At 33.6% G+C, this 21655-nt stretch overlaps 2 protein-coding genes across 3 annotated transcripts in view; both read left to right on the top strand.

Annotated features, from left to right (window-relative positions):
- The window catches only part of LOC111055435, a 324213-nt gene that overhangs the window by 236488 nt on the left and 66070 nt on the right, over positions 1-21655 (top strand). The window contains exon 25 of the mRNA XM_039435440.1: positions 18458-18500. Within this exon, the coding sequence (XP_039291374.1) occupies positions 18458-18500 (43 nt within the window). The remainder of the gene's footprint in view (positions 1-18457; positions 18501-21655) is intronic.
- Positions 13213-16274, top strand: LOC120353010. 2 transcript variants are annotated; one of them, XM_039435442.1, is made up of 3 exons: positions 13213-13625; positions 14222-14450; positions 15634-16274. In XM_039435442.1, the coding sequence occupies exons 1-3, from the start codon at positions 13459-13461 to the stop codon at positions 15718-15720; spliced, it is 483 nt and encodes a 160-aa protein (XP_039291376.1). In that variant the 5' UTR covers positions 13213-13458; the 3' UTR covers positions 15721-16274. The 2 variants fall into 2 exon arrangements, with proteins under 2 accessions (XP_039291376.1, XP_039291375.1); XM_039435441.1 differs by having other exon boundaries at positions 14222-16274.

Below are 21655 nucleotides of genomic sequence, written 5' to 3'. Positions count from 1 at the left end.
GTGGTTCAGAGAACTCGCTCAAGAACTGTTTTGCATTGTAATCTTTGAAACCCTCAACTTTTGATTATACAGAGTTTATGATAATTACTAAAGCTGCTGAATATTTCTCTTACAATAATAATTTGACAGCAGTTTCCATTGGGAATGTTATTTGAAATGAAAAATTACTCTAAAAATATTACTCTGTCGCTTCAACATCTTTGACACTCAAAGATTTTTTTAAATGTTTGATACATGATTTCGATACATAGTTCCAAGAGAAAATAAATAGCCAAAACCGCAAATTGATAATTATATCAACCCATATCATTTTGTTGATACAAAAGTTGTAAAGTATAATGAACCAGCTAAAATCATATTATGTCAGTGTGTGTGATAGCTCCCAAATCAACGTTAGTAGACAGTCTACTAACTTTGCTCCCAAATAACCTCAGATGATGTTACGAATGAATGAATGGAAAAACTGTAGTAATTGCATGCAAAGAATTCTTCAGCTGACCAAATGATAGATCATAACAATTTTTTTCTAATGCACTTTCAATGTTATTTTTATATCCTGAAAAAGGACAAAAGAGTGAGTCAATTTGTTGTCCAACAAACTTGACCTGTAAAAGGGTTCGGAGAATACGTGTTCATAATTTGAGAAGATTGATCAATTCTTTCTAAAGTAATTGTAGAACATACAAACAGACGGACAACGACTTTGTCCTTCAGTAAGTCAAAAGTTAAAACTCACGCTAGTTCAATAATTATTCTATACAAAACCACTATAAATGAACAAAATATATTTACCAAGCTTAATTTATCATGAATACCAATAGAATATATGAGCCCAAAGTTAAACAATAATATTCAACATTCCATAATAACATCTATATTCACAACCAGAATAGAAAATACTTCGAAATTCATCAGTCCTTTAATGTTACGAAAAGCAATACTATGAAAATGAAAATACAGTCGAACCTCTGTATAACGAAGTCGATTATCCCGAGAAAAAATTCGCTGCTGAGAGGTATTCGTTATTGAGAGGTTCTGTCAAGAAAACTGCCACGATCCTATGGATCTTATAATATCGTACCACCCTATCTTCCTCCTACCTGAATTGCCATTATTTTTAGTCTATTGACCTTTCTGCTGAAACTAAAGAATTCCTTGATAATGACCGTCTGCTTCCTATACACACTACACTTTGTATGTTGAAGTCAAGAAAAAACTTTGTTGTTGAGAGGTCCGAAATTCGTTAAATAGAGGTAAATAAGCAGCAAAAACTCTAAAATGTCATGGGACCAGGTAAAAATTCGTCGTGTAGAGGATTTCGTTAGGTGGAGGTTTGTTATAGAGAGGTTCGACTGTATATTAGTTTGTTCAACATCCTACAGTTTATAATAGACAGGCCCTTATTGACAATTACTTGTGAATAGCTCCTCGAATAACAATGTTTTGAAATACTATTGCTCACGTAGGCTTCAGCAACACCTTTCTGCAAGAAGGGCGTTGGCAGTTGTGCGTGTGTCAAACTGGTTGGAATCTACAAATTGACACCCTGGCTCACTAGAGCAACTGTTCAAAGGTAGTTTACAAAGAATAGCTGTCACGAAAGGCAATTCATTCATTTTAAACAAAGACAGCTCATTATTTGACATTGCAGTTGAGAGCGTATTGGAATATCAACATACAATATGATAAACAATATAAAACTAAATTTCGTATTAGGTGGATAAAACAATTCTTTTAGACTCAGTATGAGAAGCAGAAGGTGATATAATTGAAAAAAATAAAATATCCCTAATTTCATGTGCTAAAAATTTTTGTTGGAGAAGATGGAGATGAAGCCCTACCAGACTGTTCTAGGGTCCCAAACTTTGTCCAGGTATTCTATTGTCTAGGCCTACTAGGGGTGGATGCGTTTGTAATCGTGTTATCATGGTTCACTGCAGTTATCCTACAAACTTGTCCTGCACACTCGCACAAGCGCCAATTACAGAGCGGAGGTGCTCAATTAATTGAATTATTAATTGATTAATTAATTCACACTTAATTTACTAATTATTAATCAATTATTTATAATCAATCAATTAAATTGAGGTGACATGGTCAATTACTTTATTATACAATTTTCGTTTGGAAAACTATTTATAAACCTTGAAGATAACAGTAAATCTTTTAATTACCATTGTATCATAAAATCAGGAAACGGGTATTCTACTTTATATGGTTATGAAATGTTTCATAACTATTAGTTCGGAGAACAGTAGAACTCGCTACACTCACTAACATTTATACTCATACACGTCTGCCTATTCACACACAAACACACATACAAATTGGATTTAGAGTATGATGATATATGCAATAGGATCGGTGGAGAACGCTGAGAAATAGAAGTTCTCTACACTTTTGAGCTTAGAAGCACGATTGGAAAGATAAAAAATCTCACAAATAGACGAACGCTGATTGACTTGAAACATAGAATTCGCTTCGCTCATTCAATAAACATACCTCAATCTGGTCTCCAACCCATTCCAGCATATTGCAATTCCAAACAAAAACCCAACCCCCTAAGCTACCCAACTCTAATTTTTCAACACAAAAATCTGTAACATCGACATGCATGAGCATAACGCCCACACAGCCGCACACAATCATGGATGTTCTATTCTATCTGGTACGATTTGTAAGGTGAAAAAACATACTGTAATACCACGATAAATATGAAGTATTAAATCACTTATTTGAAATATGAAAATATAAAGATAAAACTAAGTGAAAAACATCAGTGAACAACAATATTTACAAAAAATATGCACATACTCTATCACTACACTTGGCCCTTGATGGAAAAGCTTCCTTCTGACTTGAACGGTCTTTGGCCAAACAAAAAACCTATAAACCCTATAACCCCATTTTTTAGGGTTTGTATGATAAGAGAAGTCCAGAACCAATTTTCGCATGCAAAATTTCCTTGTACAGAGTGGCCCAAATACCTAATATGTCTGGTTCATTCTCCAGTTCTGAGCTATTACAATCAAATCCAGTCATTGGACAAAAAAAAATCCTCTTTCTCCTTTTTTACTGTATATAAAATTCAGAATAAAATGGAATCATTCATACCTCTATAACTTCAATCAGTTCTATCCTACAGTTTTTCCAAAACGAGTAGAATTTCATGGAAAATCAATTTTGATAAATCCTATAGTATTCAATCAACAATATCTTCCGATTGTCACAGTTCAAAAATGTATAATTCAACATCCTACTAGGCGTAATTTTGTGCTCTACAATCTGAGAACAGGTAGAACGCTGTATCTCAAAGATTTTCAGGACACCTCAAGGATCGAAATTTCATTCATAACTTTTGATACAATGTTTGGATCTTCCCGTACGCTCTTTCTTTTCGGCTTGTCAAGGTAGTTGGAAATCATATATCATGAGTCAAGTTCCTAAGAGAAATGGGAAATTTTTTGTTGAGTGTACACTGTACTTCAACCCATATTCCATACACAGAATAACGACAATTTATTTATTCAATGCTGCATATCTTATGAAATAATACAGATATAAAATCAAAATCTAGTCAAGGATGTGAGGAATTTCCTCCTCTTCTCACTCCAATCAACAATACTTTCGATTTCAATACCATTAGAAAGTTACAACCGATTGAAAAAGTGACGATTGAAGTTTTACCATTTTTTCGCAATTCCACTGTTAATCAAGAGTCTCTTAAACGAGGATCATACATCATAGAAACTCATGATTGGTTCTAAATTTTATTCTATAGGAGCTCAGTTACCATAAATATTTATCTTCAACTACTGTTTTCCATCTTAGAAATACCGAGATCGTGAATATGAGGAGAATATCTTCAATCTCTTGATATTTTCAAGTGATTGAATCGTACCGTGCGTCCAAGTGAACTATGAATAAAAATGATAAAATCAACAGCATTTTTTGCGTTTCAAGTTTATCAACATGGTCGGAATTGATTAGCAGATTCAGCCACAAAGTTTCTTCTAAAAGGCCATGAAGATTATTTCTAAATCGATTTACGATTTTAGTTTTGCTCTTTATTGCTCTACTTATAATAACATTTACAACAAAAATACACATACATAATAACAGGGGTAGGTAAATCTTTTTAAAGAGTATCAATCAATTCCCTCCTTATAATATACAATGAAACTGGATGTTATTTTACTGAATGCTAAGAAGATAGTGGCTCTTATAAGTTCATAATGAGAGAAATTCATTGAATTTTCAAATTACTCCCTCTTCCCCAATCTCCCGCTAGACGGCTAGCCTAACAGCATTTAGCTCATATGCAAAATTAGAACTTTCCACTATGGGTACAGTCCATGAAAAAGGTTGACAACCATTGGCTATTCAATGAAAACAAAAAGCAACTGAAATAATATTATTAAGGTTAACAATCTTTGGCTATTCAATGAAAAAAAAGTAACTGAAACAATATTATTGTTAATGAGCAGTTTTGACATCATTTATTAAAATCATTTTAGAACAATAATAGAGAAATATAATGCTGCATAACACAGCACCTCAAGAACATGTCATTGATAAAATTATTCCATGCTCTTTCTTAATTTTTAAGTTCAAAATCGCAATATTGTGGATTAAATTAGATTGATTTAATTTTTTTCAATTATTGAATTGAAGTACATAATGTAATAAAGTTACAAAATCTGGCCACTCATTCACTTATTGTTTTCTAGTTCTTGATTAGAAATAAAAATTAATCCTCTTTGTCACTGGAGAAGCAGCGTTCATGCGATCTGGAAAGTTGAGAGTAGCAAGTGATTAGAATAAGAAAAATGAATGTCTAGTCTATGTACTATTAGCAAAACAATGACATACATGCCTCAAGCCACAAATGCTGTCAGCAGTTTTTTTGCTGGGGGGAGAGAGTGGTGTGAACTGGTTTGTTGGAGAGGGAAGTGTAGGATGCCAATGACTCCCCACTACGTCCCCCTACTAAAGTAATAACTCAGCTCAGACAGAAATCGTCATTTGCGTATACAAGCGCTTTCTACCGGTATAAGTGATACTACACATAAGGCGAAACAATAGTCGGTAAGAATGTTCCCTCTGATCTCTTCTTTGTGAGCAAACAGAGGTTTACGCAAATCTGGCATTGAGCCAAGTTCGCGCAAATATCGTTGTCGTGTAGACCCAGTATAACCCCCAGTTTTTCGTACGTCGGTTAACGTTTAATCACGATTAAATGCTGTACTTTAATCGAGATTAGTGCTAACCGATGCATTTTGGTTTCACAGAACAGAAATTTCAAGGGATAGCGCCAATTAAACTAACCAGCGTAAACAATTTTCAATTCTGATTAGTTGGCACCATTTTAACCGCGATTAGTTGAAACGAAGAAAATTTGGTTGCACAAAGGTAAAAATCGAAAAATAACTCTGGTTGAACTAATCGACGTAAAAGATTTTTAATAGGCCATTCACGGGAAATCAAATCCAACTAACGCCGTTTAGGTACCTACTAATATGGTGCAATGTCTTCCTATCAGTTTTTGGAAAAAAAACTAAAAAATTCAAAGTATGGGCTGAATTATGAATTAATCTCATTTATAGATAAGTGTATTTAGCATTCAAAATTGGATTTTTGAGGTTAGTTTTCGATCTTTTGTCGTCTGTTTGCAGCATAGCACTTGACACTGTCGACAAACAGAGCATTTTCATGGTGCATGCGCACATGCCTCTGTATTGAATGGTCAAATTCACTGCTTCAATAACATAACCTTATTTTTACCTTAAAACATACCTATCATTATTAGTTTTCTATTATGTAAATATTCTCTCTTATTAGAATTGAAATCAAACTCATTTTTTCTTTGTCTATTAATATTGGACCATGATCTCATTTGCTAATATTTTTTTTTAGTTTCAAATTCACCGCTTCAATAACATATAACCTTAATTATTTTGTGTCAGTTAACAGACGGACGTGCAACTGGCCCCAAGTACGTCTGGTAAATATGGACATTAACGCCGATTAACAAATCAGCGTTAGTTTTACAGATTCATCTCTGTTCCACCAAGATCGTTTACTTTTTAATCCCGATTAAGTTTACCGGTTGAATAACCAATATTTTAACGGTTTCACAATCTGGCAACACTGTAATTTGAGGCTGTGCAAAGGCTGAAAATAAACTTTTTACTCGTGATATTTTTCAAAGTTTTCTGATTTGTATATCATCAAGCTATCAAAATGAAAGAGTTTTCTCAGGAAAATATGTCATTGAAGCGGTGAATTAGACCAATCAATACAAAAGCATGCAACATAAAAATGCTCTGTCTGTCGCTAGTGTCAAGTGCTATGCTGCTAACAGACGAGAACAGATCGAAAACTAACCTCAAGAATAAGAATCTTATTTTGAATGCTAATATCAGCTAAATACACTAATCTATGAATGAAATTCATTCATATATTCATATCTATTTATAATGAAATTCATTCATATATTGAGCCCATACGTTGAATTTTTTTTTCACCAAAAACTAATTGGAAGACAGCTATCAGTAGGTACCTAACCGGCGTTAGTTGGATTTAATTCCCCGTGAATGGCCTGTTAAAAATCATTTACGTCGATTAGTTCAACCAGCATTATTTTTCGATTTTCACTTTTGTGCAACCAAATTTTGTTCGTTTCAACTGATCGCGGTTAAAATGGTGCCAACTAATCAGAATAAAAAATAGTTTACGCCGGTCAGTGTAATCGGCGTTATCGCTTGAAATTCCTGTTTTGTGAAATCGAAATGCATCGGTTAGCACCAATCTCGATTAAAGTATAGCATTTAATCGTGATTAAACGTTAACCGAAGTACGATAACTGGGGGTTAGTGTTGTGCGCTGGACTATGGAAAGATCCGCTCCAGCGTTGATTGAATAATATTATGAATTGATAATAATTATAATAATAATATGAATATGACTCAATAATAATAGATCTATATATATGAATGTCTGTTTGTGTGTTGTGACTGCAAAAATTTGGATGGATAAGAAGCAAGTTGACAAATCTTCTATGGCAACACAAAATTTAGGTGCTCACTTTGTGCATGAATAAACTCTTTAACAATCAGAAACAAGGTTCACTAGAGTTCATATTTGAAAAATTTAGTTCAATTTTGATCAGTTCAACAACCTGAAAGAAAGGCACAAAAAACTCTAATTCAAACCTCTTAATATTCCCCATATTACAGTACGTTAAGTGGACTTCAATGTCTTTTGCAGTGCTCGAATAAAATTCTAGTCGACGCGTTAGCCGATACTATAGTGAGGTTCACGTTATAATGGCAGTGAAGAAAGATAGGAGAAAAACGTTGCCAAGTCTCTCCATTTTGCCACTGAGTGTACGCAGCTGTTACTCAATTCATCCCATCAAATTAATGATCTAATAATTAATAATTTCCTTGAAAAATAATCAATTTAATGTCAAATTAATCAAGAATATATATTTTTCCATAATTTGATTCAAAAATTTGCTTCCACAACACTGAGATCAGATTTTTATTTTCATACAAACCTGAAATGGCGGCTAATTTGGAAAGCTGTGATACACCAATCTCAATTTCAAAACAACATAAATTAAGTTATTTTGTAGGTAAATTATTCCAATTTCTTTTAAAAATGATAGAAATCCTATTCAAAATAAGTAATTTCAATGGAAATAATTCTGAAATAACCTTTCAATATTATTTATACCGGTACGTGTAGGTTACTGAAGCATGGATGAAATCTAGGATGGTTAGTTATCAACTTTTAAAATGTCATTTCAGGTATTTTGATTTGTGTTTCTCATACGGTAATGTCTAAAAATTTTTTCATTGTTTCAAAAATACATTTTAAATCAATTATACGACTTGTGTACAAAAGTATTTTGATAGAATGAAGAAAAAAATGGCGGCTGAGAATTGTCTGTTCACTTTTGTACAGTCACTGTCAAAAGTATAAATAAAATATTCTGGCAAACAGACAACATTGCAAAGCTATAGAGAGATAGCGCTATCTGTTTTGTTGTATGATGGAAAAGGACAGCAACAGTAGCCTATTTGTCAATCCTACACTGCTATTATAACGTGGACCTCACTATAGAAACATCATTTTCGCCTGCAAAAGGCCCCTTCCCGTCCATGTGACATAAGATACCATTTCAAAGAGAAATATCAACTGTGAAAGATTGAGTCACGTGATATCTTAGATTTGAACAGAGCACTCCCCACCATCCACCAAAATCATCATCCTCTATTGGAGGACCTTTATGTATTTTGAGAGGGCAGTTGCGTGGAAATTTGGGGAAACCCGTCTTTATGACGCTTATACTCCGTACAAATTAACTTCAGATTTGGAGGAATATGCGGCGCAGAGAGATGGAGGGAGATCAGCCAATCACAGTGATGTATAGAGTCTTAGGTAGAAGCGCAGTTGCCAATTTGTCAGTCCACTTGGGGCCGGTTTCCGAGCTCAGGATTTAGCCAGGTTCTAGACTTTACACAGCTGGAGTCAGAAAATTAGCTTTCCAAAATGGGGTTTAGTCGCAGTTTTTATAACAGTGACAATGACTACGACTACGCCCTGTTTCGGAAAGCCAATTTTCTTATTCAGCTGTATAAAGCCTAGAACTTAGCCAAATCCCAAGCTCGGAAACCGGCCCTTAAAGATTCTAGACAGGAAACTCCGTAAGTTCAATATGAGCGCTTGAATACTTACAAGAAATTAGTGGAATTCTGGCTGGTTAAGAACGGCAACTTCGTAGCCGTTGTATCCCTATAGTCCAAGTTATAATAGCAGTGGAGAAAGATGAGGGAAAAACGGTGCCAAACCTCTGTCTTGTCAATGCCTTCTATAGACGGTGGCTGATACAGGTTTATCGATGTAACATCAACTGTTCATCCTCGTTTAAATAATCAATTATATTCTATTCAGCAAGAAATTATATTTCTCAATAATTTCATAATGAATTTCCATAATCAAGAATGAATATTCCATAATCATAACCGATGTGTTTTACCCTCACAAACAATATTCTCATCAATTTAAGTCAAAATAGAATAGCTTATTAGTCTATAACCTTCTTTCAGTCGCGCTGTTGTAAAATGTACAACAGTGTCAGTTTTTTTGCTGCACGAAACTATTGAATGGGGTGGTGTCAGTGAATGAGTCACCTATGCATTCCAAAATTTACTCCCCATCACTCCACTGAGTTGCAGTATCAACCGAGCAATGGTTCAGTCTTCAGGTGCCATTTAGTCGCGACAGTCCATAAGATAGGGAAAGATTGTATACGGGGACTGTAATCGAACCAATAACACAGAATTGATGGCTTTGCTTGATGTACCTTATTGGGCCTTAAATGTACCTTGAATGGTAATCATCCAAATGTTCATAGGCATGAAATAATCCAAGAAGATGGAAAAAGTAATTATACAATTGATTAACATGTTTTGACAGTAAACAGAGTACATAACACTAGCTGAAAAATTTCCAGTTTCATTTAAAATTTATACTTTTTGAATAATTATTGAGTTTCTGTTCTTCATTTAAGACTCTCATAGTATCTATTTGATTCAAAATTTTCTCTTTTATCTGAGTATTGAAGAGCGTAAATTATATTTTGAAAAGTGAAAGTGACATAACCAACATTTTTATTTGGACAGTATAGTATAAATTGGAAATGGGACAATTTTAGGCAAAATGAGCCTGTTGTGCCTTTCCTCTTGTTAAGTATTTGTACACAATGTGATAAATAAATGAATAAATTGGATATTGTTCAAATAACCTACTATTGTGACCCATTATATGATAATCTGCTCTGTTTCGCGTATTATACTCATGAACATCTGAATTCTGGATCACACCACTCGTTTTCACATGCATTACAACTTCATATACATACAAAGATGGCACAGTTAATAGACCAAGCTTTTTAAATAAAGGCCTACAAGAGTCTAACCTATTCACTTTCTCTATACATCTGAGTGCCTTCTTTTGAATCTTAAACACCCTGTCCATATTTTGTTGAGATGAATTACCCCATACTAAAATAGCATACCTAATATGAGATAGTATAAGTCCATGGTAAGCAGTTAACAGTAGTTTTTTATCATTCAGCCTAGCAAGCTGCCGCAGGACAAATACTCCAGATGATATCTTATTACATATCCTCTCAATGTAAGGATGCCATGTTAATTTCCTGTCCAATAAAATTCCCAAGAATGCTACTTTCTCTTCTTGGTCTAATTCATTTTCCTCTACAAACACATTTATTTCTCTATCCTCTACTGAATTATATTTACTTTTGAATTGTAGGAATTGACATTTCTTACTATTTATTGTTAATTGCCTTTGCTTCAAGAATTGGACAATTGACTGTACTCCAGTAAAAGCATTTATTTCTAGACTATCTAATAAATAATTGTTAAAGATAAGCGATGTGTCATCAGCAAACAACAGAGCTCTGTGATCTTTTAACTCTTTTGGTAATTGGTTCACATACAACAGAAACAGTAAGGGACCCAGAATTGAGCCTTGAGGTACTCCAGCCTGGACCTCCAGTTTTTGAGATTTAATTTTTACCATTTCATTCCCATCCACCTTGGTAAGCTCAACACACTGGTTTCTACCTATGAGATAAGATTCAAACCATTTTAGTTCTATACCATTCACACCTACAGTTTTTAGTATTTCCAATAATATTCTATGGTTCACACAATCAAAAGCTTTGGATAAATCAAGAAATATTGCGGCTGCCTTCTCACCTGAATCTATTATATCTATTAGTCTTTCAACAAGGGATACTATTGCAGTCTTAGTAGATTTCCCTTTCTGGAACCCATGCTGTTCATCACATATGAAATTAATTTCTTCCAGGTGCATCAATAGCCTATTAAAAACTACTCTTTCAAAAATTTTACTTATTACATTTAGAATACTAATGGGTCTATAATTTTCAACTCTTTCAGAATCACCGCTCTTGAAAATTGGCAAAATTTTTCCTTGTTTCAGATCATCAGGGAAAATACCCTGCTCTAGTGAAGTATTAAGGAGATGCAATAAAGGGTCCAGTAATTCATTTTCACATTCTTTTAAAATTTTGCTTGAGACCCCATCCAATCCTACTGTTTTTTTGTTATTCAAATTTTTTATTATTCTTGACAACTCATCTCTTGATAATGGATGAAATTTAAATACCTTTTCAATTGGCTCAGCATTTAATGTAGTTGTATTATAAGTATTAGTGTTCAGTGACTTTTGGAGATTATATGCAACCTGTTGATAATACTTATTGAAAAAGTTACAAATGTCTATACTATCATCCATATAAATTCCATGTTCATCGATTATCCTAGGGACATTAGTAACTGTATCTTTTTGAGCTGCTCTCCTATTTCTATTAATTACCTCCCAAACAGCAGAGTTAAAATTGGTACTAGTTGTTAATATTTCAGCTGTTTTCTTACACTTAGCTTTCCTCACTTCTTTTGCATAGTTTTTCTTTAGACATTTGTATTTGACTTCACTCGGAACATCCCTCACTAATTTAAATTCCTCATAAGCTTCCCTAACAATATTTCTTTGAGTAAGAATATCTTCAGTTATCCATTCATCTACTTTGTTTAATTTACTTTTTACTTTGACTTTTTTTATTGGACAGCATACACTAATGTGAAATCTTAGAGTATCAATGAATTGCTTATATTTGTAATTTAGGTTACAACTGTTATAAACACTACTCCAATTTTCTTGAAGCAGTTCCTGCTTCAAACAATTTATATTTCCTAGCTCATATTGCTGAATTTCTTTCACAAAAGTTTTTTTTCTGCTAAGATTCTGGCCCTGCAGCTTAACATCTAAAATTTGATAGTTATGATCTGACAGATCTGAGCTACCTAACCTGACATTACAACCTTCTATATTTGTGAGGATATTATCAATAATTGTCTGTGAAGTTCGAGTTACTCTTGTATATTCGTGGACCTTAATTTCTAAATTATTCATATTAATAATATCTCTAATGTCCTCTGTCATTTTATCCTGCCTGGCAAAATCGGTATTGAAATCTCCTACTACTATAACATTTGAATGATTTATTTCAGAAACAACATGAGTCACATTTTTGGCCATTTTGAGTTAAGAGTGAATTCGGTATCTATGGATATAGCCACGTCTTTTCATGTAAAAACAACACCAGTCAAGCCATTCTACACGGTTTTTGAACAGCAGCTTCTCTTTGTCTCAGAAACAGAGTAAAGGCCAGCAACAGTCACAGTTATAACATAGTTATTCAAAAGTATTCTTTGAGTATCTATAGTGAGGTCCACGTTATAATGGTAGTGTACGATTTGCAATGGTGTTGCTATCCTTGTCTATCGTTCAACAAATGTGAAAGAGTTAGGGGTTAGGTTTTATTTAGGTTATATCCAATAATGTGTTATTAGGATAGGTTAGGTTTTTGCTTTGAAATTGCAATATGCTAGAAGGGGCTAGGGTGCAGTTGGAGTTATGTTTTTGATGTTTCAAATGTGAAAGGATAGGTTAGGGGGTTAGGATTCTGCTTTGAAATCTAAATTATTAAATGTGAAGGGGTTAGGGGTTAGTGGTTAGGTTTTATGGATTATATTTAATAATGTTCCATGAGGTTAGGTTAGGTTTTTGCTTTAAAATTGCAATTTGCTAGAAAGGGCTAGGGTCCAGGTAGAATTATGCTTTTTAATATTTCAAAGGTGGAAAGATAGGTTAGGATTTTGCTTTGAAATTGCAATATGCTGGAAGGGATTAGAGGTTTTTCAAATAGTTATGTTTATTGATGTTTTAAATGTAAAAGGGGAGGTTGAGGTTTCGGTTTTTGTTTTGAAATGACAATATATGCTGACTTGGTTATAGTGTTTTTTAACATCAGTTAAATAACAACTGTTATATTTTATTAATTATTATATTTTTCAAAAGTACTCTTTCTTTTATTGAATAAAATGATAATATATTGAATTTAATGATAAATCATGATTGGATAATAATATCTTCATCAAATAGAATGACGATTGGCTCCAGTTACAGTGCTCGGTAACCATCATCACAAAGAACGTTACATTCAAAGATCTGACTGAATGGAACGGGAAAAACCCGTTGCAAACGCATGCGCGATACGGTGCTGTCTGAGACAGAGAGTGGTTTGTTTTTGAACGGCCTGAAGATTTCATTTGATGCAGAAACAACACCAGTCATTGACTTGTGTTGTTTCTGTGCTTAACAGCTGATAGAGTGGTCACATGTCAAGCGCTGCATGCGGCGTCGCACGCTTATTCTTATTAGCATTTAGCATTGAGGTTATGTTTGTTTACAACTAATATTGTTCAAGTCTTTGTGATTGCTTCATTAAAACTTCTCTATTGAAATAAAAGTTATATCTAAAGTAATACATGTAGTATGGCTGATGAGGGAATTGAGCAATATAGTAACAAAAGAAAGAAGGGATCTACTAATCCATCTGAATACAAAAGGAATGTTGTCAAAAAAGCAAGAGTCAAGGGTGCAGCTTACGTCAATTGGAAGAATCAACAACAACCTGAAATATCTCAGGGAGCTGATTGCAAGTAAGTTTATTCATTACGGTATACTTTTTAATTTTATTTTATAATCATTGTAATATCTCATTTTGTCAAAGGAAGGTATAGGTAGCCTTCCTAAGCTGTAGCACACCTATTTCATTACCATATTAGTACTACAAGACTACAAGCATATTATGAAACATTACTGAGTTTACCACAGATTCATTTATTTTAGCATACTCAATTTAGGTAATCAGAGCACAGCAGAATATTATATCTATTTTTAGTCTCAATAGCCAAGCTTTCTATTCTGTTTACTGATCCAAAATAATATGACTTCCCAAATCAGTCAGATAACTTTGCAAATAACTTTGAAAAGTTGTAGCAAGGTGGTTACAACATAAGTATGTATTTGATGTAATTGATATTAAGTTTCAATCATTTAAAATTTTTATGTAAGAACATGAGTTCAATTAATATTATATGTTTTGTACTTTACTTATTTCAATACTGTACAAGTTAACTTGTATTTTCAACTCTAACTGCCCCTGGAACTTAGTGAAATAGTGGCCTCTGTAAGACACGTATGTAATGGATGGTTGTTATAATATTATTAATTTCATTATTTTTATTATTTGCAGATGTAAACGTCGCTGCTATGATTTAATCAATGAAGAGGTTCGAAACATGATTTATGCCAAGTTTAGGAGCTTTGAAACGAAAAACGAGCAGGACAGCTACCTTCAAAGCTTGATCTCAGTTACTCCAGTAAAGCAACGTCGTCGTAGAAAAGACCAAGATGAATCAAAACAACCGGACAGAGGAGCCATTGATGTTTATGAAATTTCAAGTGTTAGTGGAAAATACCAGGTATGTAAAAAAGCCTTTGCTAACATTCATGGTGTATCTTATGAACGGATTCGACGTCTGAATCTACTATTGTCCCTAGGAAAGCCACCACAAGACCAGCGTGGGAAAAATAAATCTGGGAATGCTAAACCTGGTCATTTCATTGACTCCATAAAGCAGCATATTTCTTCATTTCCAAGCAAAGTGGCTCATTACTCAAAAAATGAGACTAATTATTTGAGTGAGAAATTGAATCTCCTGATAATGTATAACCTCTTCAAAGAGAAGCATCCTGAATTAGGTCAAGTATAGTTTTTATAGAAAAATTTTCCTGGAAAACTTTTCTCTCAAATTTGGTCGTCCACAGGTTGACACATGCGGTACATGTGAGGCACTTAATGTTAAAATAAGAAACAGATTTTTGAACGATGCTGCAAAAAGAGTACATGCAGCAGAAAAAATGGTGCACATCCGTAAAAGTAAGAAGTTTTTCAAAAAAATAACAGAAATCACTGATTTAGCAAAACGTGATCATTCTGTGGGTGCTATCTGTATAGATTACATGCAGAATTTGCAGCTTCCCACCATACCAGTACAAGAGACATTTTATTTGAGGCAGTTAACTGTATCTGTTTTCTGTATTCATAATTTGAAAAATGATAAAGTGAAGTTTTTTGTTTACCATGAAGGTATGGCCACTAAAGGTCCAAATGAGGTGACATCTTTCATTATGCAATACCTTGACACTTCGATGGTTGGAGTAAAAGATCTTCACATTTTTCTGATGGTTCTGGATCGCAAAATGAAAATCACACACTTCTGCGAGCTATGTCAGCCTTGGTTTCATTGGGAAAATTTAGAACAATCAACCAATATTTCCCAATAAGAGGACACACATTCCTGCCTTGCGACAGAGATTTTGCTGTTCTGAAGAGAAAGATCAAGAAATGTGACAGGATATACACTCTTAAACAGTGTATTGAACTCATCATTGAGTCAAGTCCTAAAGATTCATTTATTGTTGAAATCCCAAATTCTAAGAACATTATTGATTATAAAAGCTGGTGGCCAAAGTTCTATAAAAAAAATATGCTGTCGATTGAAACGATGGGGAGACATGTCCCTAGAGAAGATAAAGTGAATTTGAAGATTAGCAAGTTCATGGAATTCACGCATTCATATTCTAATGAAGGAACTGTTTCAGCTCATCGCTATATTGATGGACTTGAGAGCCACACTTTTCGCTTACGGAACACATATTCAGATGTTATCACTCTCCCAGACGCAGTAGCCTACCCAGAAGGATTTATTCCCATACTCCACACCAAAATAAGTGACATTAAGAAGCTCAAGGACTACCTACCAAATGAAGAAGAAATACAGGACTTTTATAATGAAATATTTGCTTGGCCGACCTGTGAAAGAGAACCTCTTGCCAATAATGATGATTAAAGTAGCAAAAAGGAACTTTAATTTCCATTGAAACTGATCTATTATATTTTTTAATTTTACTTTCTATTATACTTGACAAAATACATCATACATTTATATATAAAACTCAGTTTCATTGAAGGAATATCCCAACTTACAATGCTAAAGATAGTTTATTGCAGAAACAACATAAGTCAAATACTTTTAAAATACCATAATACCACTTATATTTCAATATTTTTTCTGGATTTTACATTTATTCAATCCAAGCAACCTAGAGATATGATATACATTTTTTTCAAATTTTTATTTTAATGGGTTCATAGTCTATTTGGTTTTTTCTGATTTCCCAAAAGTTGATGATTGGTGACTTATGTTGTTTCTGAAATAAACTATTCATTTGTGGAACGAGCGGTTGTAATTTCCAAAAGTGTATGGAGCAGCTCACAAAATTTTTGCCAGTCTCCATTTGGTGACCTATAGATACCTAACACTGCTACCTCAAATCGATCATCAATTTTTAACCTTAGTCCCGTCACCTCTAAATCCATCTCAACAGAAAATCTCTTAACAAAATCCAGTTCATAAGTTTGGGTATGTTTAGCATTGCTAGTGAATATACATACACCACCACTTCTATGAGCTATTCTACAAAATTCTGATCTCAGTGAATAGCCTGGAATCCTAACTTGATTTATTTCCTTTATTTTTAAGCCATGCTCTGTGAAAATAACAATGTCAGGATCCTCCTGTTTAAGAAATACTTCTAATCTGTCAATTTTGTTGCGAAGATACTGAATATTTTGATGATAAATACTAAAAACCTTACCATCTTGTGCTACTCTATCTCTAGCATTTGTAGCTATTTCCCTTTCCCTGTTTTGAGCCAATTTACTAAAAAATCGTTATTTGTTTTTTTGACTGTTTTTAAACCAGAGGATTGCAAACGGCTTTCAATCAGCTCTGCCAATCTATTACAAAAGATTACTTTGCCAGATCGATTTAGATGCAACCCATGATTAGTGAAGTTATGTCTTTTCAGCCTTTCATTTAGAAAACAAATTCCCAGTTGTTTAGAATTCTTATTTTTTAGGCTGTTGATTGTATTATGGATTGATTTGTTTGTCGAGTTGATTGCTTCATTTAATTCTGGCCTATCAAACCTATTAGGAATAGTACTTATTATTAAGTTTGTTTTTTTGCTGAGTGGCACAATTTCCTTGATTTTTTCTGTTACTTGAGGAAGATGATTCAAGTTAGGTTCATTTATATTATTTGAGCCACCCAGTACAATTAGATAGTCATTTTCATCAAAATCTCTAGTTTGTTCCCTAGCTGACTCTACAACTGCATTAATTGATGCACTTGGCTTGAAAAAACATTGGACATCAAATTTATTTTTTAATCTTTTATCAAGGAGATCACTGCAATCACGTCCATGACTGGACGTCAGTAGCAGAACTCTCCCTTTCCTATCTTTATTTCCCTCAGCTATATTTTTGGTTGCTGTCTTCAAAACCTCACTGTACGTTTTATTTCGACCATTTTCAGAGCATTTCCCATCATTTAGGTTAGATTCTATTTTTTTGCATTTGGACGGAGGTTCTATCATACATTTAGTATTATCAAATTTAGATTTTAGTTTCTTTATTTCCTCCGACATTAGACTACATTGATTTTTTAGATTTAGTATTTCTTTTTTATGGTCTTCATCTTGTAATTTTATAATCAGTTCCAAAGATTTAATTTCTTCTACCATCCCTAACCTTTCTTCCTCAGACGTTTTTAAAGTTACTTCTAATTGGTTTTTTAAATTAGTGTGGCTACTTTGTAGTTGAGCAACTTTTTAGTTAGCTAAAGTAGTTTGAAGAACTGGGGTTTTTGGTTTTGGCGTTTTTGAATTTTGGTTTTGGGAACGCGTAAGTACTCTCGCTATGTTTACATTTCTATTATTAACCTTCGGTGTTTTACTTGAGCTCATCTTCCTATCTAAGAAATTATATTACTTGCAATAATAATAATTGATTTATAAATGATAGGATTTTAATTTGGTTATAATTTTAGTCAAGTAAACTATCTATGTTTATTTTTAAATCTCGAAAACCTAACCTCAAAATAACCTCTAAACGATGTTTGGCTTATAAAATAGAATTAAGAATTAAAATCTAAAACAAAATGATAAAACGTGATCAAGAAACAATTAATAATGAAATTAATACAAAATTTGTACTTATCCGTGACTATTTATAACACAAAATCTTCCAAAACTCAGGAGCGAAATTATGTATGACTTTCATTCACATCACCAAGGTCAATCGAGTGACCTGGCTGACTCAGGTCTGGTGTCAGAGTTTTCAGGTCACAACTGATCAATTTCAGTTCCTCTGACATGACCTAACGACTGCTTTTTAGGCAGCCGGGACCGACGGTTTAACGTGTCCATTTAAGGTATCCATAACCCATGACTACTGGACTATTATTCATTCATTGAATGAATATATTGTGTTCGTTTCTGAATGTGTGTGTGATTGATCAATCATAACTGAATAATTAAATTATTTAAATTGATACTCTGTTTTTTTTTCATGGAATATCAGCGGGATTCGTTCATTTGAAAGGGGATCAGAGAACAAAGGAAATGTGAGTTATTTATTGTATTACTACTGCACCTGCTCTAGAACATGAGTTTCCCATAGTTGAGTAGGTTAATTTCCGAAAAAATGCAATTTATTTATATTTGTAGTAAGTTTCATATATTGTGTTTTACAATATACAGAGTGAGTCATATGTATGGGAACCCTTCAATAAGTTGGAGACTGCTGTAGATATATTGTGTCATACATCATTTCAGAGGCCTTTTAAAACGAGAAAGATGACATCAATGAATATGTTCTATGATACTTGCATCAAAAAAGTCAATTTTTTTATATTGTATTTTACAATTTACAGAGTGAGTTATATGTATGGGAACCCTTCAATAAGTTGAAGACTGTTGTAGATATGATACTGTAACTCTCAGAAAGTTATTGGTCAAATACTCTACCTTTTGTCGTACAACTGAATTTCAAACCCTCATAAGGGGGTGACTTGGGGTTGTAACTCAAATATTTTAAATATAAACAACCATTGTGTAGTACCTCATTCTAAAGGCCTTTCTAAATCAAGAATTATAACATGAGTTGAAATGTTCTATGATAATTTTATCCAAAATGGCGGCTGTTTGAAGTTTTAGTTTTTAAGGAGATGAGGGGTTGTAACTGGAATATTTCAAATGTAAACACCGATTTTGTGGTACATCATTTCAAAGGCTATTTTGAAACAAGATAGATGGCATCGATAAAAATGTTCTATGATACTTGTATCCGAAATGGCAGCTGATTGAAGTTTTAGTTTTTAAGGAGATGAGGGGTTGTAAATCAAATATTTTGAATGTAAACACCCATTGTGTAGTACATCATTTTGAAGGCCTTTTTAATTCAAGAAAGATAGCATCAATTAAAATGTTCTATGATACTTGTATTCAAAATGGCGGCTGATTGAAGTTTCAGTTTTTGAAGAAATAATTGATAAAGTTCAATCAGCTGCCATTATGGATAAAAGTATCATAGAACATTTTTGTCAATGTCATATTTCTTGTTTGAGAAAGACCGTTAAAATGATGTACCACATAATGTGTGTTTACATCTAGAATATTCGAGTTACAACCCCTAAGTCACCCCCTTATGAGAGGTTGAAATTCAGTTGTATGTCAAAAGGTAGAGTATTAATTTGACCAATAACTTATCCTGAAAGCTACAGTATTATATCTACAACAGTCTCCAACTTGTTGAAGGGTTACCATACATATGACTCACTCTGTATGTTCAATTTTATTGATTAGATTGCTTATTTGTATATTAATGGAGATAAAATTTATTATAATTACTAGCCGTCAGGCTCACTTCTCTCGCCATATCCGTCTAGCTAGGGGGCTCCGCCCCTTGAACCCCCAACTGGATCGTCCAAAAGTGAGATCAGCGGGCTCGCTTCGCTCACCTGCATTTTTCATTTGAGCTTGCTTCATTCTATCAGAAATTCGAAGTACTTTGATGAAATATTGAAGTCACCTCATCACAAAGTTAATACCCTAGCTAAACCTCTGTACCAAATTTGAACATTTTCTGTCTATTACATGATGAAAGAACTGAGAAAACGCAAGAAACCGCTAATTTTTGGCGTATCTTTGGCGTTACGCCAAACCCGGACCTCACCCTAGCTGAGCTTCTGTACTAAGTTTGAACAATTTCTGTTCATTTTCTCTCGATAAAGCTGAGAAAACGCTAAAAAAAACACTGGAAAAACGCTGATTTTGGGCGTATCTTTGGCGTTTTTCAAATTCCTTCTAACACAATATTATTACACCCTAGCCCAGCTTCTGTACTAAATTTGAATAATTTCTGTTTATTTGTTCTTGATAAATCTGAGAAAAAGAAAAACGCTGGAAAAACACTAATTTTGGGCGTATCTTTGGCGTTATTTCAAATTCCTTCTAACACAACATTATTACACCCTAGCTGAGCTTCTGTACTAAATTTGAACTATTTTTGTTCATTTGTTCTCGATAAAGCTGAGAAGAAGCAAAAAAAAAAAACGCTAATTTTGAGCGTATCTTTGGCGTTATTTCAAATTCCTTCTAACATAACATTATTACACCCTAGCCAAGCTTCTGTACTAAATTTGAACAATTTCTGTTCATTTGTTCTCGATAAAGCTGAGAAGAAGCCAAAGAAACCCGCTAATTTTGGGCGTATCTTTGGCGTTATTTCAAATTCCTTCTAACATAACATTATTACACCCTAGCTCAGCTTCTGTACTAAATTTGAACAATTTCTGTTCATTTGCTCTCGATAAAGCTGAGAAAACGCTGGAAGGACGCAGATTTTGGGCGTATCTTTGGCGTTATTTCAAATTCCTTCTAACACAACATTATTACACCCTAGCTGAGCTTCTGTACTAAATTTGAACAATTTCTGTTCATTTGTTCTCGATAAATCTGAGAAAAAGAAAAAAACGCTGGAAAAACGCAGATTTTGGGCGTATCCTTGGAAATTTTCCCAAATCCGTTCTTAGTGCGCCTCTAAAGGGCCAATTGAACATATCTACCAAATTTGAACGTTTCTGGTCCGGTAGATTTTTGGTTCTGCGAGTGAGTGAGTCAGTCAGTCAGTGAGTGCCATTTCTCTTTTATATATATACAGTGTGTTTACGAGCTCCCTACCAATACTCTAAGGCATTGTTCCTGGGTAAAAAACATATCTAAATATCATATTTAAATTGTCCGGAAGTCTCCAGTTACTCACACAGCGGCCATTTTGCTTTTTTCACTTATTATTTTTTCCCCAAATAATGGTTGAACATATGGATTTGAACTTTGCACAGTCACTCATAACAACTAGATGAAGCTAGAAAAAAATTCTAATAATTTTTCAAACTCATAACACAAAATCGCGGCCATTTAAAATTTTGTTTTGAAATTACTCAGAAACCGTTGGTTTCACAAAAACTTTACAATAATAACTTTTTTTAGTAAATATGATTGCCTATCGATTGGTACTAAATTCTTCAAGAATGGACCAATATTTACTGAGATATGGCAGCTTTAGTGGTTGGTGACCCATCTTCAGAGGGTTATTTTACGTTATTTTATTGTTTGAAATGACCTTAAATAGCTTACTATTAACATTCAATGCGAATAGAGAGCATCGCATCATTGAGGCGACTATCAGCATGCCTTGGTTTGCACTGCAACAAACTTT

This window comes from Nilaparvata lugens, chromosome 9 (genome assembly GCF_014356525.2).
Source record: "Nilaparvata lugens isolate BPH chromosome 9, ASM1435652v1, whole genome shotgun sequence".
NCBI lineage: Eukaryota > Metazoa > Arthropoda > Insecta > Hemiptera > Delphacidae > Nilaparvata > Nilaparvata lugens.
This window is presented reverse-complemented; position numbering and strand designations above follow the sequence as displayed.

Bases quoted from the DNA above. Each gene is read 5' to 3' on its own strand.
- LOC120353010 (XM_039435441.1), top strand. From the start codon at position 13,459: ATGGCTGATGAGGGAATTGAGCAATATAGTAACAAAAGAAAGAAGGGA. The intron at 13,626-14,221 runs GTAAGTTTATTC...TATTATTTGCAG, and splicing joins TCTCAGGGAGCTGATTGCAA to ATGTAAACGTCGCTGCTATG.